Source organism: Labeo rohita, chromosome 25 (assembly GCF_022985175.1).
Source record: "Labeo rohita strain BAU-BD-2019 chromosome 25, IGBB_LRoh.1.0, whole genome shotgun sequence".
In the NCBI taxonomy this organism is placed as follows: domain Eukaryota; kingdom Metazoa; phylum Chordata; class Actinopteri; order Cypriniformes; family Cyprinidae; genus Labeo; species Labeo rohita.
In genome coordinates this window covers 16,167,459-16,193,097 of record NC_066893.1, presented here as the reverse complement: position 1 = coordinate 16,193,097, position 25,639 = coordinate 16,167,459, and the positions used below count along the sequence as shown (strand labels likewise).

The 25,639-nt window shown below is 34.5% G+C and overlaps 1 protein-coding gene across 1 annotated transcript in view; it reads left to right on the top strand.

The window, feature by feature from the left end:
- Positions 1 to 217: 217 nt before the first annotated feature.
- The window catches only part of syt9b (synaptotagmin IXb), a 45,885-nt gene continuing 20,463 nt past the window's right edge, over positions 218 to 25,639 (top strand). Inside the window, exons 1-3 of the mRNA XM_051100058.1 lie at positions 218 to 773; positions 14,082 to 14,445; positions 14,652 to 15,198. Of these exons, the coding sequence (XP_050956015.1) occupies positions 626 to 773; positions 14,082 to 14,445; positions 14,652 to 15,198 (1,059 nt within the window). The 5' untranslated portion in view covers positions 218 to 625. The remainder of the gene's footprint in view (positions 774 to 14,081; positions 14,446 to 14,651; positions 15,199 to 25,639) is intronic.

Sequence of the window (25,639 nt, the reverse complement as noted above, 5' to 3'; positions counted from 1 at the left end):
TTCAACGTAAATGTAACCACAGCGACAACCTTAATGTATACGCTTCAAAACCTTTTATATGTATTTTGAGTCTATACTTGCAGCTGCTATGTCGCTGTTTAACAAAAAAAGTTGCTCTCTGAAACCATTTTGGCGGATATTTTTCTGTTTTCCCATTCTTGTATTTCTCTCCAGCTTGAATTATTATGGATTTGAGGAGCGCAAGTGGGATTTAGTAGCCAAATGATCCTGTAATAGAAGTCTGGTGTGGAGAAGAGCAAAGCTGGTGTGGGAGGAGCAGTTTTAGATTGGCAGAAGACAAGGGATCCCAGAAGGCTTGTACTGAGGGAGATGCGAGCCAGCCAGCAGCTTTTCATTCATGAAGATGCAATTCAGCACCGACACTTGGTGTTTTCTTCGGGTGTAGCCCAGCTCAGTGAATTCAACCAGTGTCACAGCGCTATGTAAGCGCTGTGTGCAAACTTGTGGGCTTGATCTGAACACCACCGGACTCTGTTCAATTCAACTTTCCTTATGGGATTGTGCTGGGCGAGTATGAAGAGCGCTGTCAGAAGCTGGAAGTGGCGGTCAGCAGTGTCTCGATAGGCGTTATAGGAGTCTTCATTCACAAGGATGCTGGTGGGAAATGCCTGCAGACAGAGAGGATGAGATTTGTGGAAAGGCGCTGGAGCTTCTGTCCGATCTGTGCTCGAGAGGAGAGGTGCACGATGAAAACTGCTTGGATTTCACCTACTATTTTCGCGATCTCGGGCGACCGAGATATTCGGACTCTGGTAAGGACGTTGTTTTATTCTTGTCTGTTAAGTGTTAATAATGTTTTGTGTATCGTAACTAACGTTAGTCAATTCACATTTAAACAGTCGTGTTTAACTGCTCTCAAACTACACACGAACCTTAAACTTGTTGTCATGGCACTTGCAGCTATTTTTACTTGTTGGAAATTTTTTAGAAGCGTTACAAGCAAATTTCCTTATTTAAAATATGTACATTTCATGAATGCATTCGGCTAATTAGCTGCTAGCGTTGATGGAGTTTGTTGTCATTAAAGTAACCACACCCAATAAATTATCTAAAACAAACAGTATCTATTAAATTAAACGCAACTATTGTTATCAACGTCTTATTTACCCAGTTTACTGTTGTCTACACTGTTATTTATTTTATTTTAAACTGACTTAAGTCAGTTTTTTGTTTCATAACTGATTTCAATGTACATAACTGATAAGCAAAATTGGAAGAAGTGTTTTTTTTTTTCTCCTGAATATGGTGAATATGATGGTTCACTGTAAATTCTGGGAACCTCCTTACTCCAAAATTAAAATGTAATTTTAGAAGGTTTATTGTAAGACTTATTTACATATGAAGAGTTTATTTGCAAAAACAGACAACTCTGTTTTTTATTAAATTTCAAAAATCATGTTTTTTTAATTGTGCATTCCAATTAATCTCAGTCAAACTGCAGTTGGGTTATTTTGATAACTAAAAAAACCTAAAAACGTATAGTTAACACAATAAAACATGATAACATAATAAAAAAACATGATTTTTGTAATATAATATAATATTTAAATTTATTAATAATTATATATTAATATGTTTATACAATTGATGTTTTGATTACTTTAAGAATTTGTATTTATGTGTGTGTGTGTGTGTGTGTGTGTATATATATATATATATATATATATATATATATATATATGTAAAATGAATTTATGTATGTATTGGTGCTGTCACTAATCGCATCTAATTATCCAAAATAATTTTTTGTTGACATAATAAATATGTGTGTGCTGCGTAAATTTGTGTATATAAATGCACACACATGCATGTATATAGTAAAAAAAAATGTTTATATATAAAAAATATCTCTATATAATTTTCATCAATTTAATCCGTTTGAATATGAATATAAATTAGTGCTGTCAAACGATTAATCGTGAATAATTGCATATGAAATAAAAGTTTTTGTTCACGTACTATATGTGTGTACTGTGTATATTTATTATGTGTATATAAATACGCACACATGCATGTATATATTTAAGAAAAAATATGTAATGTTTATATATTAAAGATATTTTTTATATAATATCAATTATATGAATATAAATATATACATGTAAATACATGTAAATATTTTCAAAATATACGTATATTATGTAAACAAAAACAATGCGATTAATCGTGATTAATCGTTTGACAGCATTAATATAAAAATATACAAAATATGTAAGTATTTTCAAAATATATCCTATATTTGTGTGTGTATTTATATATACATAATAAATATACACAGTATACAAGCATTTAAACAAACGACTTTTATTTTGGATGCGATTAATCATGATTAATCATTTGACAATATATGTAAGGTTGTCAAACGATTAATCGCGATTAATCGCATACAAAATAAAAGTTTGACTTTGCCTAATATATGTGTGTGTGCTGTGTGTAATTATTACGTATATGTAAATACACATTCATGTATATATTAAATAAATATTTACAAGTATATTCATTTATTATATTTTTATATAATTTATATTTTATATAAATACAAATATTTTGTACATAAATAACATTTCTCTTAAATATATAGATTAAGTTGTGTATTTATATATACATAATTATTACACACAGTACACACACACGTTTTATTTGAAAACCTTTATTTTGTATGCGATTAATCGCGATTAATTGTTTGACAGCCCTAATATATTGTAATATTATGTTAGTATAGTCAGGACAAGTACACACACACATACACAAACAAACCAAGCCCCAATCATCATTCCCCACAGTCCAGTATTAATGACCTATTTAGAGCTGTCCTGTATTTCACCATTTGAAAATGCAGCCTACATTCATTTAGATTGAATGCTGCAGCATATCAGATGCAGTGCACTAACATTCTTGCAGGAACATTAATAACCTTTTTTTGTACATTTAAGCATTCAAAAGTTAAATTAAGCATAAAATGATTATACATGCATTCACCATTCCTAGAAGGCTTCACAGGAAACTTGTGAATCCCCAAAACAACCTGTCATCGATGACAGAAATAGAGCATTGCTTGATTCGGTATGAAGTACATAGGCTTAACTAAACATTAGCTTCACTGAACCTTCATTCATAGATCATAGCCTCTCCTCAGATGCTGTCGTCTTCCTCCTCAGAGACACAGAGCGCTCGACAGGAAGCCATTAGGATTCCACCCCACCCTGCTACTCGGTACACTTTCTCCTTTGCGATTACCCAGCATTGACATCCCTTAACACGAGGCCTTCAGACCCCATGGGAGAACGATTCATACTAGTAATTCGGTCCCTCAAGATGGATTGTACAGGAATTTAATGAAAGGGAACAGCTGAGTTCAGAGGAACCCAGTAAATATACTCTTAGCCTGATGGGAATTCACATGCGTCGCTACAAAGTGACTGTATGGAGGAAAGCCTTTTGTAATGGAACCCGAGGGAACTTTGAGAGGTTAATAACACATCACTGTAACGGATGACTTATAGACAGTTCAGACGACATGGTGTAGACGCATATTGACAGGTCTTTGTGTAACAAGTCCATGAGCAATGCTGATAATATGTGGCAGTGAAGGGCTATTGACTGTGAAGGTTGTGTACTATTATGTGAGTCATATTTATTCCTAGCTATAGTTTCTACTACCGTTGACATCTGGGCTGTCATAAAAATCTTCGATTGGTCAGCCTATAAACACTTTTCTTCCCTGCGGTGAAAAAAACTTCAAACATCAAATTCGCAAACAGTCTCCCAGCTTTGTTCTGATTGGCTAACAGCTGCTAGCATATGCGGTCTGCCACCTGGATTTACAGAAGCAGAAATAAAAATAGACGTCGTGAGAGGTTGAGCTGGGTGAATACGATCTTTCAAACTGCTTAAATGCATATGCATGTGCAATACGTGTGGTGCGTGATTAAATAGTGTTTATGTGAGAACAAATACCCACATGTGTCTGGATTTATGTCACACCTGCTGATGCTCAAGCAGACGCTGTTTAAAAAGATGCATAACAACATGATCTCTGGGAATGTTTGTAAAATGAACATGCAGATTGAGATAAGAGAGGCAGTTTGTTGGAAAGATCTGGGTCTGATCCGCCTGTCACCTTAAATCCAATGTCTTGCCTACCTTGGCAAGAATCCCGACCTTTCTTGTAGACATTCAGGTGTGCTTACCTCAGCTGGAGGGCTTGTATGTGAAAGTAAGTTCATCTTTGCTTAAAGGACAAAACAGACTGGGAGAAAGCAGAATGCAATCTCTTTTTTTGTTGTTTTTGGAGAGTGATGGTAAACAAATTTGCTTTAAGCCAGTGTCATTAATCTTCTGTTGGATAAGTGAATAATGTGATGTCAGAGCTTAGAAATGAGTTTAGTGTCTTGTGGGATTGTACAATCGTTTTGAAACCATGAGACGCAATCTTTAGTTTCCATATTTGTAACCAACACAGATGATGAACATGAAGATGTTTCCATAGAGATGCACTGATCTCTCTGAATGCTTGCTGTTAATGCCTTAAAACAAAGAAAAATTCCCATTGAGTGAATAAGCTTAATTGTATTTGACTCCTTTTAACTCAAACTCCCGGTTCACTCTGTGGCCATTTTGGAAATGCAATTTCCAGTTATACAAGTGCAGCTCTTATATATTTGAAAGGAGAGAGCTAAATCTTTTGTCAGTGTTATGTTTCATATCAGGAATGAAATATGACTATGCTGTCGTAAAGTTTGCTTTTTAGCTCACATTACACAGAAAAAAATGTCAGGCTAGTCAGGCTAATGCACATTCAGTAGTAAACAAACAGCTGATGCCTCTATAAAAAAAGGCAGTTGGAACTTTTAACTTTAAAGGGATAGTTCACCCAAAAATGAAAATTCTGTCATTAATTATTCACCCTCATGCGTTCCAAACTTGTAAGACTTCTTCAGAACACAAGTTAAGATATTTTTGATTAAATCCAAGAGCTTTCTGACCCGGCGTAGACAGCAACGCAACTGACATGTTCAAGGCCCAGAAAGGTGGTAAGAACATTGTTAAAATAGTAGGGCTGCAAAGATTGCTTGATTTGTATTTGAGTATTCGATTTTTAAAAAAACAGTGGCATTTTGCCCGTGTCAGGTAATCTGCAAAATATCGGAAATGGCGCATTCCACATATTAAACCCATTTAAAAATCATAAAGCATAATTCTATTAAAAATTCACAAATGCTACGATTCAGTTAAATACATATATGCAGTGCAGGTTTAATATATGCGCTTTAATTATTTACATGCGTTTAGGTTACGTAGGTATCTTAGAGCAGCTCTGTTTACATGTTATCGTTTACATGTGTGGAGCGTCTCAAACTCCATCTCTGCATGTTGTTGTGAGTTTGGGTTAATTATAATGTTCATCTGGGAACGCAACGTGCGCTATTTAATCAGATTTGTAAGGTAAATAATTTATAAACCTACGCAAACACAGGAGAATACATCATCTTTTTTAATATGCTAACTGTTCATCGTGATTTCAAAATAGAGCTTAAACCCTCACTCTGATTTTACATGTGTTGATATCCACATATTCAAGAAATTACAGTGGCTGTAGCATTTATGTCAGAAAGAAATGGCCAAATATTCAATTAAATCAGGGTTGCCAGGTTTTCACAACAAAACCCGCCCAATTGCTACTCAAGACTAGCCCAAAAGTAGCCCAGTCGCATTTTGAAGGGGGTCCCCCGTTAAAGGAGAAGCCCACTTCCAGAACAACAGTTCACAAATAATGTACTCACCCCCTTGTCATCCAAGATGTTCATGTCTTTCTGTCTTCAGTCGTGAAGAAATTATGTTTTTTGAGGAAAGCGTTTCAGGATTTTTCTCCATATAATGGACTTCATTGGGGCCCCAATTTTGAACTTCCAAAATGTAGTTTAAATGCAGCTTCAAAGGGCTCTAAATGATCCCACCTGAGGAAGAAGGGTTTTATCTAGCTAAACAATCTGTCATTTTTTTTGGAGATTAAAAATTTGTGTACTTTTTAAGCATAAAAGCTCATGTAGCACAGGCTCTGGGATGCGCGTTCACGTACTATTGAATGTCGAAAGGTCACGCGGATCTACAGACACAGTGTTTACAAAGTGAACGTGCAAAGACTAAGAAAGTGCAAGTAAGTCATGGAGTTTTTTGACATACTCTACCTTTTTGAACCGGATTACACAGACGATGAACTTGTGGTGATTCGAAGATGTGATTCGTAGTAGTGATTGGAAGTTCGGATCATTTTACCTACTCGGACCTTTGAGTCTCGTTTAGCAAAACGAACAAATCTTTTTTTCGAGTCATTTCATTTATTTTAGCCAAATCAGCATCACGTGACAGCCCCATAAGATGAACGAACGACTCGAAAAACCTGAAGACTCGAAACAGGTGAACTAATTCCAGTACAGAACCTAATAGGATGTTGTGCATGCGCGAATCACTCCCCGAGACGACTCGTTCTTCCCGAGTCACATTAAAGAACCGTTCAAGAATGGGAGTGATCCTAGAGCCTATGCTACACAAGCTTTTGTGCTTAAAAAGTATACAAATTTTTATTTTTCGAAAACAATGACCGATCGTTTCACTAGATAAGACCTTTCTTCCTCAGCTGGGATCATTTAGAGCCCTTTGAAGCTGCATTTAAACTACATTTTGAAAGTTCAAATTCGGGGCACCAATGAAGTTCATTATATGCAGAAAAATCCAGAAATTCTTCTCTCAAAAACATAATTTCTTTACGACTGAAGACAGAAAGACATGAACATCTTGGATGACAAGGGGGTGAGTAAATTATTTGTAAATTGTTGTTCTGGAAGTGGACTTGCTCTTTTAAAAATCGCACAGACATGAAAAACAACCCGCGGCAACAGTGTTAATGTAGCAGACTTGGCAACACTGGATTAAGTGGACATTTTAATTAAATGTTACTGAGTCAATATTAAACAAGGATTAGATTGCGCAGTAAAGTGTAAAAACAATCGCCAGGTCGTTGGCGCCCTTTGCAGACATTTGTTAGAATGCGTAATGTACATTAGCTCTATTGTTTATAATGCATTATGTATTTTAACAGTTTTGTTTAATAAAACCATATGATTACTTGCTTTTGATACTTTATTTGAACTAATTATTATTGCCTCATTGCTATTATATATACATTTTAAGTCATTTTGAAGGCTAGTGTTAACTTAGGTCTATTTAAAAAAATAAATTAAATTTTCAGATTACTCGATTAATCGTCAGAATAATTGACAGATTACTAGATTACCAAAATAATAGTTAGTGACAGCCCTATAAAATAGTAAAAAAAAAAAAACTGTAGAAGAAATTGTTAAATAAAGTTGTTTTTATTGGGGTTTTTTTTCCACTGATGTCATATGGGCTATTTTAATGATGTCCTTACTGCCTTTCTGGGTCTTGAATGTGTCAGTTGTGTTGCTGTCTATGCAGGGTCAGAAAGATCTCGGATTTCATCAAAAATATCTTAATTTGTGTTCCAAAGATGAACAAAGGTCTTGCGGGTGTGGAATGACATTAAGGTGAGTAATTAATGCCAGAATTTTCATTTTTGGGTAAACTATCCCTTTAAAGCTGGACATGTGATTGGCTTTTTTTAACTAAGATGGGGATATGGCTGGCATCTTGAATGCTATGATCACTCCCATTTTTGTTGAGGACATTGTCTCTGTTTTAAGTTCAAGAATTTTTTTTAGAAAAGCTGTTACAACAAAAACAAGTAATCGGTAACAATATCCCACATTTGATTAATTTGACATGAGCTAGCTGCTCACTTGCTAGTCGCATCTTTAAGGCATTTTTCATTTCACAAAAGTTCCCTTATCTTGTAGAGTCAAGTAAATTTCATTAGCATTTTTGCAACCATGTAAGATGCCCTTTTCTGTTTCATCATCTCAGCCAGTAAATCACACCCTAATATTTATGATACTTGCAAATCTACATTGCATGATCTTTATTTTTTAGTTCAGAGTTAAGTTTGGTGTCCTATTTAGCTTTCCATTGGAGTTCCACACTGAAACAATATGCATGAAATATTATCAGACTGAATATGTGTCCCAGTGAGGCTGCTAGGCAGAGCATGTTCTCTGTTGCATCATTTATTCATATTGTATGTCCGTACCTTAACCTTAAGAACACAGTAACTGTAGAGAAAGTTTTTTTTTTTTTTGTGCATATATATTTTATATTTTAGCCAGCATACTGTCATGGCAATGCTTAACTATTTTTACATTTTGCCAGTTTGGTGGCTAATTCATATCAGTTTGTACGATCCGAGGTTGGGGTAAACCTTCTTACTCAGTTTTAGGCGTTCAAGCACATAGCGCTGAAACCCTACTGTAATTGTTAGAATGGCCAATGTAAAACTGATCAGTCTGTCCAAAGTCTAAGTTGTAGAGACTTGAAACTTAGAGGGATGGTAGTACTCACACCATCTACAATGTCACCAAGGCTTGCCCCAATCGGCCTGACAGGGGCGCTACAGCATTCAAAAGTCCGAAATCGCTCATTACTCCTGAACTGTTCGTCACAGGCTCAAGTGTCTCGTTGGAGGAGTAGGAAAAAAATAGGAAAAACCTACTTTTGCAAACTAGTCCTTGGTTTTTCACCACTGGGGGGTGATATCTAATTATCGTAAACGATTGTATATTGCACGTTTTTTTCACACATATACACAATATTCATATCATACGATAGGCCTCCTCATTCCAAACAACTTTGCCTCTAAAACCAGTCAATAGCTATGTTTCCATCACCCTGTTTTTATGCGCATAAGCTTAAACTTCCAGAACAAAAATGTACAGATAATGTACTCACCCCTTTGTCATCCAAGATGTTCATGTCTTTCTTTTTTCAGTCGTAAAGAAATTGTTTTTTGAGGAAAACATTTTAGGGTTTTTCTCCGTATAATGGACTGATATGGTGGCCCGAGTTTGAACTTCTAAAATTAAGTTTAAATGCGGCTTCAAATGATCCCAAATGCACTTGTAAACGATCCCAGCTGAGGAAGAAGGGTGTTATCTAGCGAAACAATTGGTTATTTTCATAAAAATAATACAATTTATATACTTTTTAAGGTCAAACTCTCTGGTCTTGTCTTACTTTGCCTGACTGTTTTTTTTTTCTGGTTCATGACAGTTAGGGTATGTTGGAAAACTCCCATCTCATGTTCTCCCTCAACTTCAAAATCGTCCTATATCACTGTTTTACCTTTTTTGTTAAGGGTGCTTGATATTTTTTGCATGTTCACTTTGCAAAAACTGGGTCACACTTCTGGAGCGATGTAGGATGATTTTGAAAGGATTTTTGAAGTTGAGGGAGAAAATACAATTGGAGTTTTTCGACAAACCCTAACTGTCTTGAACCAGAATACACAGAGTTCAGGGAGAGCAAGACAAGGCATCTTTTTTTTTTTTAATGAAAGTAACTGATTGTTTAGCTAAATAAGATCCTTCTTCCTCGGCTGGGTACATTTACAACCGCACTTGGGATCGTTTGAAGCCATATTTAAACTGCATTTTGCAAGTTCAAAATATTAGTCCATTTTATGGAGAAAAATCCTGAAATGTTTTCCTCAAAAAACATAATTTCTTTACAACTGAAGAAAAAAGACATCAACATCTTGGATGGCAAGAGGTAGAGTACATTATCTGTAAATTTATGTTCTGGAAGTGGACTTCTCCATTAATTCGCAAAAAAAGTTTTTACACTTGCTTGAGGTGGTTTTTGAATTGTGCGTAAAAGGGTTAATGCAAATAATTGGAGATGGAAACACATTTTAGGAATTAATTCCCCCACTCGTACCAAAAAATTCATTTGACTAACGCATTTTTTTCGCACATACAGATGATATTATAGAACCATAGAACTCCTCATTCCAAATGATTTTGCCTGTAGAACCACTGCTGTCAATCAAACTGTTAAGTGATTAAGAAGATGTAAAAAAACTACTTCTGCGAACTAATCCTAGGTTTTTCACTCGGTCTGGAAAAAAAAAAACACTGCAGTACAATTCTCTGGACTCTCTAGGTTGATAATTTTCCAAAAAATGTTGAAATTTTCCCTTTGAGAAGTGATAAAGGGGTCATTTAGAAAAGTGTCCTAATTGTACACAAAATCCTATAAAGCCTAAAGGAAAACTCAAAACTTCACAAAACATGGTAAACACATGCCACAGGTGATTCTAAACAAGCATGCACAGTTTTAGGGTGATCGGACCACAGCTGGTACTATAACGGTGATAAACGTTAAAAAACATTGTATTTCTATGGTACGTTACCTGGATTTAACAAAAATTGCCTTCTGCCTTCTTAACAAAAGTTTTCTTCTGAATGTTGATTTCAGTCTAGAGTGACAGTTTTAACCTGTGATATTATTACTTTATATATATATATATATAATTACAGAACATAATAATAGGGAAAAAAATGGATTTGTCACAATGTTTCCAAATCAAATCAAATCTAATCTAAATCACACCTCCATCTAATTTCATAACATGTTTCACACAGACAGGAATATTGTTTTATTCAAAGTATACTGGATGTCATGCACATAGTTTAGTGCACTGCTCAGAAATGAAGCCTGTGGTTAATTTACTGTGTCATTGAAATCCCACTGAGTCTATTAAAGTCTACAGAACAGTGGTGAATGCTAATAATACTGATAATACCTTGACAGCATTACAAAAGGGAAGAAATGATTAATCCAATCCAAATCATTTTTGGATTAATCCATTCAAGTTTATGATTTCCTGGGATGAAGGCTGCAGGAGGATCTGTTTTGTCAAATAATTCGAGCTTTTATGAGCACTCATGAAATTTCAGAACAGCCAAATCAAGAGCCCCATACTTCATATCTAGTGCACTGCTATTCTCTTATGATTTATTTGGAAGTATTTTTCATCATTGTTATAAAAACAGAAAAACCCAAGATGTTTAATGCAAAGTCTTGACTTTATATGAAACCCTTAAATCATTAAAAAAAGTTTATTTTAAAGTTTGGGCTACTGATGTTTAAAAATAATATTTCCCTTAGTTCATTATTTAATCATCTTCATGAATTTATTCAGTTTCATTTTTCTGAAGAACACAAAATGAGATGTTTACTAGAATGTTCACACTGCTCTTATCCATGCAGTGAAAGTGAATGGTGACCACAGGCCTTTATGATACCTTTATGGGGCTTTTATCATTTTTTATTATATGCAAAAGCTGCATTAATATCCTGCCTAACATCTCCTTCTGTGCTCTAGACAGAAGTAAGTCACATACATTCGGAATGACATAAGGGTGAGTAAATAATGACAGAATTGCATTAACTTTTGACTGAACTATCACTTTAAGGTTTTTCTCAGGTAACCTGCAAAAGTAGTCTGAACGTATGCATTTGCTTTCCCCGGTATAGGGAGAAAAGATCGGAATGGACAGAAGAGCAAGCAGGAGGCAGGGCACTCTGACAGGGATTCATTCAGTCCACACTAAAAGCATCTCTGCCTGGGTGGCCTAATTCAGAGAAACCCTCTCAAGGGGATGAGAGAGAGAGAAAAAAATAATGAAAGAAAGAGAGGGAAAGATACATAGAGAGTTAGAGTGGATCTTAAATGTAGCATCTATTACTGTGCATTCAGCAGCTAAAGTTAAGGTTCAACTCCAAACCAGATATTAGGGATGTGATTTACAAAATATCTGGATCTCAAAGTGTTTTAAAGTTTTCAGATTTCTTTAAAAAATGTAAAAATGGCTTGTAACAGATGCCTTTAAAGCATTAATTAAAGCTCTGTTGAGTCGAGACCACCTAGGATCCCAGTAATTGTAATTTGTAATGCCTGATCAAACAAAAACTCAGGATATATGCTAAGTCTGCAGACAAATCCAGTCATTTAATTTCTCTTTATGATTTATGTCAATTAGTGTAAAACTATAGGCTCTTTCACACCAAGAATGATAAATTCTTGACATACACCTTGCAGAATCTGCAATATGTTAATTATTTGACCAAAATAAGAGGGATCATACTAAATGCATGTTATTTTTTATTTAGTACTAACCTGAATAAGATATTTCACATAAAAGACATTTACATATAGTACAAAAGAGAAAATAATAGTTGAAATTATAAAAATGATCCTGTTCAAAAGTTTACATCCTCCTTGACTCTTAATACTGTGTTGTTACCTGAATGATCCACAGCTGTGTTTTTTTTTTTTTTTTAGTGATAGTAGTTCATGAGTCGCTTGTTTAAACTGCCTGCTGTTCTTCAGAAAAATCCTTCAGGTCCCACAAATTCTTTGGTTTTTCTGCATTTTTGTGTATTTGAACCCTTTCCAACAATGACTGTATGATTTTGAGGTCCATCCTTTGACACTGAGGACAACTGAGGGACGCATATGCAACTATTACAGAACGTTCAAACACTCACTGATGCTCCAGAAGGAAAAACGAAGCATTAGGAGCCAGGGGTGTAAACTTTTGAACAGGGAGTACATTTTTCTTATTTTGCCTAAATATCATATTTTTTTCATTTAGTACTGACATTCAGAAGTGACAGAATATTCTTACCTGTTTCCCAGAAGGCAAAATAAATTGAACTTACCCTGATCTTCAACTCAAAAAGTTTTCACCCCCCGGCTCTTAATGCATTGTTTCTCCTTCTGAAGCATCAGAAGCAACTTTTGTAATAGTTGCATATGAGTCTCTCAGTTGTCCTCAGTGTGAAAAGATGGATCTCAAAATCATACAGTCATTGTTGGAAAGGGCTCAAATACACAAAAAGGCTGAAAAACCAAAGAAATTCTGGGACTTGAAGGATTTTTCTGAAGAACAGCAGGCTGTTTAACTGTCAAGGAACTACCACTAAACAAACAAACAAACAAACAAAAAACACAGTTGTAGATCATTGAGGTAACAACACAGTATTAAGAATTAAGTGTATGTAAAGTTCTGAACGAGGTCATTTTTATAAATTCAACTATTATTTTGTCTTGTGGACTATATGTAAGCCTCTTTTATGTAAATATCTTATTCAGGTCAGTACTAAATTAAAAATAACATGCATTTTGCATGACCCCTCTTATTTTGGTAAAATAATTAACATTTTGCAGTTTCTGCAAGGTGTATGTAAACTTTTGACTTTAACTGTAAATGTCTGGTAAGCATTCACTAGAGCATTTCGCAGCGAACCTCCACCTCCCCAGCTCCACCTGTATAGATCTACTACGTGTTATTATATATGCTATTTGTGCAGCAGCAGTATGTCTTAAAGGATTAGTTCACTTTCAAAATAAAAATTTCCTGATAATTTACTCAACCTCATGTCATCCAAGATGAAGAAAAAACAAAAAAAAAATTTCCACAGAGCATTTGTGGTTAAAAAGTATTTAAATTTTAATTTCTTTTAGAAAACGACAGATCGTTAACATCCACACCATAGCTGGATGATCTGTTTATTATAAGCGTGCACTGCCGTTATGACGTCTGTGTCTTTAAATGCTTACGATGGATTCTGATTGGCTGTTTGTTGCTCGGTCTCATTTCAAAGGCTGAAATCCTACAGAGGCCACGTTTTTTGACTGCATGTCATCAAGGTTGATCTCATTTCATAATGGTACTTTTTCTAAAATCTGGCAACCAAATTGACTTCTGTAGCCAACAAATGGGATCTCCAGAGGGCAGAGCCTATGAAATGAGACCAGTAATGTTTATATCATTTGTTAGGTGAAAAAAAACAAAAATAATTCTGAAATTGATCCCACCCACATTGTTTCTCTGTGTTGTCTCTACTCTCATAAAATTGAGTTATTATTAGAACTTTTTGTCATTGATGTGAACAGAGTTATAAGGTCTTCAATCTGTTTTGCTAACTTTAACATTTTGTTTTTTCAGCTGGAACCAGGAGGATTATTTTATGTATGATATTTCCAAAAAAAGGCTGCTTACAGCACTTCTGTTCTATAAATATCTTCACAGTTTTTTGAACACCATCCAGTGACCGACTTTCTCTCTTGGTTATTGCTCCAGATGTGTCTGTGAGCCTGCTGTCCCTCTTGGTGACCACATGTGGCCTGGCGTTGTTTGCCGTTTCCCTGTTCGTGTCGTGGAAGTTGTTTTGGGTGCCATGGCGCGATCGCTTCTTGCCTGGCCTAAAGGACCAGCAGGGCGAGCAGCAGCCGGTCCTGACCGAGGTGGAGGGCCTGGAGCGGGAATACAGCGAAGACTTTGAGAAGGATCCCAATGCGCCGACGGTGCTCCCGGAGTCGGCCATGAAGATCAGCCACACGTCCCCGGACATCCAGCTGGAGGCCCAGATGAAGGCCAAGGAGCTCAACCACATCCACATAGCTCGCGTGCAGCGACAAGTCACAGAACCGACCTCATCTGTCAGGTGAGTCATGTTTTCCTGACTTCATCAGCCGTAATCACTAACCCACCATTGATATTCGTTTAGCAATTCCCAGTTGGCATTTGTCAGACAGTGTGGGCCTCGGTGACCTTCAGCTTTAATTAAAGTTCTTCTCAGTCTCGTTATTCAGACGACGTCTAGCCAGCAAATAGCCCGACAGATATCCGCCTCTTTTCTGCTTGTTTCAGGCACAACTCCATCCGGAGACAGATGAACGTCTCCAACCCCGATTTCAACTTGGCCCAGTTCCAGAGACAGGAGTCCCTAACAGGTCCAGGTTTGGGCCGCATCAAGCCTGAGCTCTACAAACAACGGTCGGTGGACGCAGACGACACCAGACGAGCGGACAGCTGCGGCCGCTTGCATTTCATCCTAAAATACGACTGTGACTTGGAGCAGCTCATCGTGAAGATCCACAAAGCCCAAGATCTACCTGCCAAGGACTTTACGGGAACCTCCGACCCATATGTGAAGATCTACCTGTTGCCAGACCGTAAAACCAAGCATCAAACCAAGGTGCACCGCAAGACTCTGAACCCCATCTTTGACGAGGTTTTCCTGTTTCCTGTGGCGTACGCTGAGCTTCCGACACGCAAGCTCCATTTTAGCGTCTACGACTTCGACCGCTTCTCACGCCACGACGTCATCGGCCAAGTGGTGGTGGACAACTTCCTGGATCTACCTGACTTTCCACAGGAAACCAGGCTCTGCAGGGATATCCTTTATGTTAGTGCGGTAAGTGTGTCTGTATATAATGAAATAGCATTTTTCATGAAACGTGTGCTCAGTGACAGAATCTTCAAATAGTAAAATTCATGAGAGGAAAGAAAGGCAGATTGGTCACCATAAGGATTTCAGGTTTGATTTAGGTGTAGGTTGTATTAGCTGTTGTATGAAGTGTTTCAACACTGTGGGGGTTCGAGTGCGTGACTCAAGATGGTTTTATCTAGGTACAGAAGGCTGCTATTGGGAAATGTATGCAGTGAATTCGTACACTGATGATATTGTCAGTTTAAATTAAAGTGTGTTTCCTTTTGTTTTTAGTAATTATAATTTTTGGGATGCACCAAAATTTTGTGGACTCCATATCGAGATATTGTCATATTGTGAGATTTTGATATCATTACATCACTACTAAAGTGACATTTGCATAGAAATGAATAAAAATAATATTGATATTTAATATGTTAATATTTTCTTATTTCCAATTTAATTGTTTTTTTTTTTAATAAAAATGTTATTTTATTGGCTTTTATATATATTTTTTTTATTATTCAGTAGCATTCAAATTAAGTTAAATGAAAAACTCTTAGAAAATTATTTTATATTCTTTAATAAAATAATAAATAATTATCAAAAAGCATTTTCAGGTTCGGTTTTCGACCAAGTGCATCCAAAATTTTCGGTTCCGGTTTCAGCCCAGAATTTTTATTTCGGTGCATCTCTAATAATTTTTAGATGTATGTATTTTTCTGTATTTATTAGCTTTTTTGAAAAATGTTTAGTGAATTAGTGAAATCAAGGGAAAAATTCTATACAATTTTGGGTCAGTAAGATTATTTTTAAAGAAAATTATTAGTTTTAGCATTAAAATTATTGAGTTAAATTAAAAAGCTTTGCAAAGTTATTTTATGTTATTTAATAAAATAATAAAAAATTGTTAAAAGTAGTTTTGGTTTTTGGCCAAGCACATACAGAATTTTCGGTTTCAGTTTCAGCCCAGAATGTTCATTTCTGTGCATCACTAATCATTTTTAGATGTATATATTTTGTGCATTTATTAGCTTGTTTTGGAAAATGTTTATAATTAGTGAAATCAAGGGGGAAAATTCTATAAAATTTGGGGTCAGTACGATTATTATTATTATTATTTTTTTATTTTTTTTTTTTTTAAGAAAATTAATCATTTTATCATTTAAAATTATTGAGTTTAAAAAATCTTACAAATTATTTTATATTTTTTAATAAAATAATAAATAATTGTTAAAGTTTCAGTTTCAGCCCAGAATATTCATTTCCGTGCATCCCTAATAATTTTTTGATATTTTCGATATTTTCTGTATTTATTTGCTTTTTTAGTGTTTAGTGTTTAATTTTTAGTGCCCAGAATTTTCATTTTGGTGCATCCCTAATAATTTTTAGATGTAAATATTTTCTGTATTTATTTGCTTTTTTGGAAATGTTTATAATTAGTGAAATCAAGGCAAAATGCTATAAAATTTGGGGTTAGCAGGATTTTAAAATGAAAATGAATAGTTTTATTAATCAAGGTTACTTTTTAAAATTGTTACATAATTTAAGATAAATGCTGTCCTTTTTTTAACTTTCTATTCATAGAATTGTGAAAAAAAAATAAGAAGCAGCACAACAACAATGCTAATTCAGTAATTTAACACTGACAATAATAAATGTTTTATGAGCAGCAAATCAGAATATTAGAATGATTTTTAAAGGATCATGTAGAATCATAGGAATAAAATAACATTAAAATAAAAAAGCAGTTGTTTAAATTGTTTAAGTTGTTTACATTGTTTCACAATGTTACTGTATTTTTCATCAAATCAATACAGCCTTGGTAATAAATGAAGTAAATCAATGAATGGACAAATTTATTCTAAATTGTATATTGTTTAGTTTTAATTTAATTTCCATATTATTGACAGATTCATACAGTAAGACAAAAGTTATTGATTGTTGTGTGAAATCTTTTTATTTATAGTGTTTAATTGACAGGTCTAACATTTGTGTTACTTTTACAGTGTACAATATATACTTTTTCAGAATTATTTCTCAGAGATCAACTTCACACAAATGTGTTAAAATATTCTATGATCCCTGACCTCCATCCTAACAGATTCTCCAGTTTGAACACTACTTTGTACTTTAGCAAGATTTTAGTGGTGTTGACAGTTCTTTTTAACACTTTAAATAATTATTAGACCCATGTGACCGCTCCAAAGTAAAAGCAGTTAATGGTCATACTGAAAGAACAAATAAAAATATTTGAGCATGTTTTGTTGTTTTTTCCTCCTCCGATCACTTTAATGCTTGAGAGGTAGCAACATAAAAATATACTTTGAGAAGCGTGAATATTTCATAATCACGCATGGCCCACATATGGGTGACCTATATTTGAAATAGCTGGAGAGTTTGCTCTGACATGAATATACGGCGGTTTTAGGGCTATTGTTTTAAACGGGAGAGTGCAGAATAGATGTCTGATGGGAGAAATTGATCCGTTTCAGAGCTGTCTGGAGTAAATGCCCTCAGCCAAAAACGAGAAACAAAAGGTTTTTGTGCTCAGACGGTCTTTTTACTTAAAGAAATAATTCACCCAAAAATTAAAAATGTAATTTCCTCACTCTCATGATATTTTGAAACTGTTTGATTCCTACTTGGCTCATGACTCTCATGAAATTCACATTCAGTTTTCACAATTTGTTTTAAAACCTAATTGTAAACCGATTTATATTCAGTAACCTAAATATTTTGGTATACATTTCTTGGGAAAAGCTCAAACCAGTGAATTTCACTGGATCTGGAGGTTAGTTTGAAGTAGTAGCAAGCGTCACAGGCTGTTCCAGTGCATATAAGTGGGCCATATCTCTAGGGATCACCAGCTTGGAGGAACACAATCCACGCGTGCCATCCATGCATTAATCATTTTCGTAGGCTTGATTGTATATCTAACATAACTAATGTGATCCTGTAATGTAAGACTTTACATTTTTTGAAAATGTACTTACCTTCAGGGTGTCCAAGATGAGTTTCTTCATCAGATTTGGAGATATTACATCAGCATTGCATCACTTGCACATCAATGGATGCTCTGCAGTGAATGGGTGCCGTCAGAATGAGTGTCCAAATAGCTTATTAAAAATATCATAATAATCCACAACAATGGCTCCAGTCTATCAAATAACATATTCTGAAGCAAAAAACGTTTTTTGTTTGTAATAACTCCATCATTAAGACGTTTTGAACTTTAAACCAAAAAATAGTCCTCTATCCATAATTTTGCTGTTTCGTCTAAATCAAGAGAGAAATATGCACAGGTACCGAAACAAAAGCAATTCTAAATAAATATGTCTGTGGGTTTTGATGTGAGAGGACAACAGGGGATGAACTTTTTCTACTGGAGGAAGTATTATTATGGGTTATGGACTTTTTTTTGGCCTTAAAGGAGAAGTCCACTTCCAAAACAAAGGTTTACATATAATGTACTCACCCACTTGTCATCCAAGATGTTTATGTCTTTGTGTCTTCATTCGTAAAGAAATTATGTTTTTTGAGGAAAGCTTTTCAGCATCTTTCTCCATATAATGGACTGATATGGTGCCCCGAGTTTGAACTTCCAGAAAGCAGTTTAAATGCGGCTTCAAACGATCCCAAATGCGGTTGTAAACAATCCCAGCCAAGGAAGAAGGGTCTTATCTAGTGAAACGATCTGTTATTTTCATTAAAAAAATACAATTTAAATACTATTTAATGTCAAATGCTCGTCTTGTCTTGCTCTCCCTGAACTCTGTGTATTCTGGCTCAAGACAGTTAGGGTATGTCGAAAAACTCCGACCGTATTTTCTCCTTCAACTTCAAAAATCATTTCAAAATCATCCTACATCACTGCAGAAGTACCGACACAGTCTTTGCAAAGTGAACATGCAAAGAAGATCAAACACCCTTAACAAAAAAGGTAAAACAGCGATATAGGACGATTTCAAAGTCGAGGGAGAACATGAGATGGGAGTTTTTCGACATACCCTAACTGTCACGAACAGGAACTAAAACAGCCCATTAGAGTAAGATAAGACGAGCGTTTGACATTAAAAAGTATATAAATTGTATTATTTTTATTAAAATAACTGATCGTTTCGCTAGATAAGACCCTTCTTTCTCGGCTGGGATCGTTTACAGACGCATTTGGGATCGTTTGAAGCCACATTTAAACTGTATTTTGGAAGTTCAAACTCGGGGGACCATATCAGTCCATTATATGGAGAAACATGCTGAAATGTTTTCCTCAAAAAACATAATTTATTTATGGCTGAAAGACATGAACATCGTGGATGACAAGGGGGTGAGTAAATTATTTGTAAATTGTTGTTCTGGAAGTGGACTTCTCCTTTAAGCAACAGTTTAAAATACCTTAATGATAGATTTGTTTCTTAGAAACCTACAGATTTTTACTTCACAAGAAGTTAACTGATGGGCTAGAGTTGTGTGGATTACCTGTGGATTATTGTGATAGCTGTTTAGACTCTTATTCTGACGGCACCCATTCACTGCAGAGGATCCATTGGTGAGCGAGTGATGTTATGCTAAGAAAGAAAGAAAAGTACAGAAACACACTTCATACACTACCAGACAAAAGTTTTTGAACAGAAAGATTTTTTTTTTTTTTTTTTTTAAGTCTCTTCTGCTCACCAAGCCTGCATTTATTTTATCCAAAGTACTGCAAAAACAGTACAATTCTGAAATATTTTTACTGTTTAAAGTAACTGATTTCTATGTGAATATATTTTAAAATGTAATTTATTCCTGTGATTTCGAAGCGTAATTTTTAGCATCATTACTAAATCATTATGTAATATTCTAATTTGCTGCTCAAAAAAACATTAATTATTATGTTGAAAACAGTTGAGTAGAATTTTTTTCAGGTTTCTTTGATTAAAAAAAGAAAGTTCAGAAGAACAGCATTTACCTGAAATAGAAATCAGTTTTAACATTATAAATGTTTATTATAAATTAAAAGCATCCTTGCTAAATAAAAATATTATTTTTTATAATTTCTTTTATACTGACTTCAAGCTTGTGAATGATAAAGTGTATAATGTTACAAAAGCTTTTTATTTCAAATAAATGCTGATCTTTGGCTCTTTCTATTCATCAAAAAGTCCTGAAAAAATGTACTTGACTGTTTTAAATATTGATAATAATAATAAAAATGTTTCTTGAACAGCAAATCAGCATATTGAAATAAATTCTGAAATGATCACAGAAATAAATTACATTTTAAAATATATTCAAATAGAAAACAGTTATTTTAAATACGAAAAATATTTCAATATTTTAGTGTTTTTGCTGTACTTTGGATCAAATGAATGCAGGCTTAAGCAGAAGAGATTTAAAAAAAAATTAAAAAAAAAAAAAAAATTAAATATCTTACTGTTCAAAAACTTTTGACTGGTAGTGTATGTATTAAAGTAAAGTTCACCCAAAAATGAAAGTCCTGTCTTTAATTGCTCATCCTCATGTCGTTCCAAACTTGTAAGACCTTCGTTCATTTTCGAAAAACATATTAAGATATTTCCGATAAAATCCTAGAACTTTCTGACCCTGACAGCAATGCACTGAAGAGAAGAAATCTTAATTTTGTGTTTCAAAGATCTTATGGGTTTGGAACAACATGAGGGTGAATAATTAATAACAGAATTTTTATTTTTGGGTGAACTATCCAAGAAAGAAAGAAAGTGAATAGGGTTAATGTTTTGATTGTATGATGACTTTAAATGTACAAATTAGGTTTATGGTAATTATGAAAAATCATGTTTACGCAAGCACTCGTTGACCTTAATGGATAAAACTGACGTGTGAATAATAAGCGCAAAAATAAATAAATAAAAATAAATCATTTGTACCATTTATCTGTATCTCTCTGCCATTTCAGTGATTGTGTCAGGATAATTTGTATATAATAGGCATCGATCAGCATCGAACAGTGCAGCACAGATGTCAGACTGCTCTCTGCCTTCATGCTAACTCTCTGTATTACTTTAGGGATTCTGAGTAACTTGTTAAAATGCATGAGAGTTCCAGCAGCACAGCCGTTCTCAGATTGAAATGAAATACAATCCACCAAACACGATCATGACATGCGAATACAACTTTCCAAATATCACTTATGAAAAAAAAAAAAAAAAGCAACCTTAACCTTTCTGTTTTTTTAGCGCAAGTAATTTGCATTCCAATCCGAATGAATGATTATGTTTGCTCAGATCTATTCAAGGTGTAATTTGGCTCTGCCTATAAATAAAACACAAGCTAGTTAATGTACGAAAAGGCCAATCCATTCCACCCAGCTGGAGAGAGAAAGATTGAGGCATCTCTAATCCGGAAGAGTAAAAGGTCGATCAGCAGGATTTAGTGCTATTGAATCTCCTGTCAGGATTCACCTCTAACCATGAGACATTTACCTTGTATTATGACTGAAATGACACTTTTTTGTAAACTTGAAGCGGATGTATATGGACTTTAATCCAGTTATTCTTGGCTCTCATGGAATGATTGTGACATTTCACGCTGTGTACATGCATGTCCCAGTGTCACATGGTGAGGCTCTGGTGTCATTGTGGGTTTTTTTTGCTCATCCACGCTGCATTAATTTGAAGGAAACGCAGTAAAAAAACAGTAGTATTGTGATCCATTTTAAAATGGGATTCATTCAAGATGCTCAAAAAACGTTTCTTATTATTAACAATGTTGAAAAAGTCGTGTTGCTCAATAATTTTGTGGAAACCGTCATTTTTTATGATTTGTTAATGAGTAGAAAAAGAACAACAATCAATTTAAATAGAATTTTTTAACATTATAAATGTCTTTGCTATGGAAGCTGTTTCCACCACTGAATAAAAAACTGAAAATTCAGACTCTTTTCTCGCAATTGCAAGTTTGCATCTCGCAATTTTGACTTTTTTTTCTCAGAATTGTGAGTTTATATCTTGCAATTGTGAGTTAAAAAGTCAAAACTGCAAGAAAAAAGTCGGAACTACGAGTTTTTATCTTGCAATTGTGGCTTTATTTCTCGCTTGCGAGTTTATATTCTGCTATTCTGATAATTGAGATATAATCTCGTGATATAATCTTACGTGATTCAAACTCGCAATTGCAGAATAACGATATATAATAAGCAATATAAACTCGCAAGCGCGTGACTCAAAAGTCACGATTGCAAGATAAAAACGTAAAATTCTGACTTTCCTCACAAATGAGAGTTTGTATCTCGCAATTCTGACTTAATAGCTTGCAGTTGCATGTTAAATAGTCAGAACTGCGAGATACAAACTTGCATTTGCAAGAAAAAAAAGTCTGAATTTATATTCACTATTCTAATAATTGAGATAAATTCGCAATTCTGAGGGTTTTTTCTCTGAATTACGTGATTTAAACTTGCAATTGCAAATTATAAATGCAGAATAGTGATATGTAATAAGCGATATAAACTCACAAGCGAGAAATAGTTACAAATTTGTATTTCGCAATTCACTTTTTTCTTGCAATTCCGAGTTCTGACTTTCATTTTTTTTTCTTGCAGTTGTGAGTTTGTATCTCACAATTCAGATTTTTCTTGCAATTCTGAGTTTATATCTCACAATTTTGACTTTTTTCTCGGAATTACGTGATTTAAACTTGCAATTGCATGTTATAAAGTCAGAATAGCAATATATAATAAGTGATATAAACTCACAAGCGAGAAATAAAGTCACGATCGTAAAATAAAAACTCACAGTTCTGATCCTTTCTCGCAAAAGACTGTATCTCGCAACTTTTTTTCTAGCAATTCCATTTATATCATGCAATTCTGACTTTTTTCCTGCAAATGCGAGTTTGTATCTCACAATTCAGACTTTTCTTGCAATTCCGAGTTCATGTCTCACAATTCTGACTTTTTTCTCTGAATTACATGATTTAAACTCGCAGTTGCAAGTTATAACATTAGATTAGCAATGTATAAGTGATATATACTCGCAAATGAGAAATAAAATCACAATTGCAAGATAAAAACTCTTAATTCTGACTTTTTTCTCTCAAATGCGAGAGCGCAATTATGTGTTAAAAAGTCTGAATTGCATTTTCGGAAAACAAAGTTGAAAAAAAATTCGAAAAAAATTTTTATCTTGCAATTTTTATTTTATTTCTTGCTTGCAAGCTTATATCCCGCTATTCTGATAATTGAGATATAAACTCGCAATTCTGACTTTTTTCTCTGAATTACGTGATTTACTTGCATTTGCAAGTTAGACAGAATAGCGATATATTATAAACGATATAATTTCGCAAGTGAGAAATAAAGTCACGACTGCAAGATAAAAACTCGCAATTCTGACTTTTCTTGCAAATGAGAGTTTGTATCTCGCAACTTACTTTTTTCTAGCAATTCTGAGTCTATATCTCACAGTTCAGACTTTTCTTGCAATTCCTAATTTATATCTCACAATTCTGACTTTTGTCTCTGAATTACATGATTTAAACTCTCAATTGCAAGTTAAAAAGTCAGAATAGCGATATATAATAAGCAATATAAACTCGCAAGCGAGAAATAAAGTCACAATTGTAAGACTCGCAATTCTGACTTTTCTCGCAGAGTTTGTATCTCGCAACTTACTTTCTTCTTGCAATTTTGAGTTTATATCTCGCAATTCTGACTTTTTTCTCGCAAATGCGTTTTTATCGCAATTCACTTTTGTTCTCGCAATTCCGAGTTTATATCTCACAATTCTGACTTAATAACTCGCAGTTACGCGTTAAAAAGTCAGAATTGCCAGATACAAACTCGCAATTCTGAGAAATGAAGGCAGAATTGTGAGATATGAGCTCACAATTCTGATTTCTTTTTTTTCTGAATTATGTGATTTTAAACTCACAATTGCGAGTTATAAAGTCAGAATTTAAAAAAGTGAAAAATGGAAAAAAGTGTAGTGGGACATAAACTCACAAGCGAGAAATAAAGTCAGAACTGCAAGACAAAAACTCACAGTTCTAACTTTTTTCTTATTCTGAGAAAAAAAAGTCAGAATTGCAAGATGTCAAAAGTCAGAGTTGTGAGATAAAACGTCGCAATTACGCAATTCACATTTTTTTCAGTGGCGGAAACAGGCTTCCATAGTTTACTGTTACTTTAGATCAATTTAATGCATCCTTGCTGACCCCAAGGAAACTTTATGATGACAAAGTAGCCCTTAAAATAAATTTAATCATCATAATCCCATACTACCATTCTACAGCAAGCAATATAGCATTCTGACTGAGTTGGAGAGACTTACAACAAAGCAAAGCTTCCATTTTCTTCACATTGGTTTTTCAACAGACATTTTAAAGTAGTCTCCAGCTGAAGTCAGTAAAGCCTGTTCCATTTGCAGTGCCATTTTAGGTAGATAATACAAAGCTTTACGGTATTTGAAAAAGAAAGTCATAAGTCTGTGTAGGCTGTAGTAAAAGACTTATGAAAAAAGTTGTTGAAAATGTTGTTGTTGTGGTTTTTTTTTTTTTTTTCCATTATTAGGTTAGATATTTTGCTGGTGCCACTATATGTAACTATATTAAGGTGACTGTGAGGTAAAGTTTGAGACTGTGAGATGTAGAAACACAATTACAGGAAGTAAAGCAACAATTTTGAGATATGAAGTCACAATCGTGAGATATAAATTATACTCTAGCCAGTGCTAGAGTACAAATTGACAACCTGTGGTCTTGTCACAAACCGTAAAATCAGTGATTAAGCAAATGTTAACATGCCTCTTTACATCGCCCTAACTGTCATCAGTGTTTTCATTACGCGCTTTCTTTCTGATGTTGCGACCAGCCCTTGTGCCTGCTAATAGGCTCTTGAACGAGGGGGGGTGGGTGGGATTGGAGATGGGGAATCACACTAGATAGACTCTCTCCGAACCATATTCAACCTCTTCACAACTGCACTATAATTTCATTCACAGTGCGCAAGTGACCATAATTCTACCACTGACTTGATTTAAGTGCTTATGAGAGCAGAGGCGTCTGTTATCCTATAGTCTACAGATGGAAGGGCGTAATTCAATTACCCCGCCTGAGAGGAACTGGTTTCACGAGGTCCACCCTTAATGTCTCTCGCACACAAAAAAGAGGGTGTGTTTGATGCATTAATAGCTGTTTTATGCTGTGCCCCGCCCCTTCCCACCACATCCCGCCCACTTTACCATTGCCCTTAATAATAGAAATCAAGGAAAGAACCATACAAATTGCAACTTAAGAGAAAATTGGACTAACACTCATATTTTGTTGTTGTATAGAGATATTTTTATTGTTTGGCTACAACAAAATTAAGTTGTATTTCATAGATAAATTAAAATTTTATCTACTCATCTTCATGTTGTTTTAGAGGCTTTTTGTCATCCTCGATTTATTTAGTGCAACACGAATATTA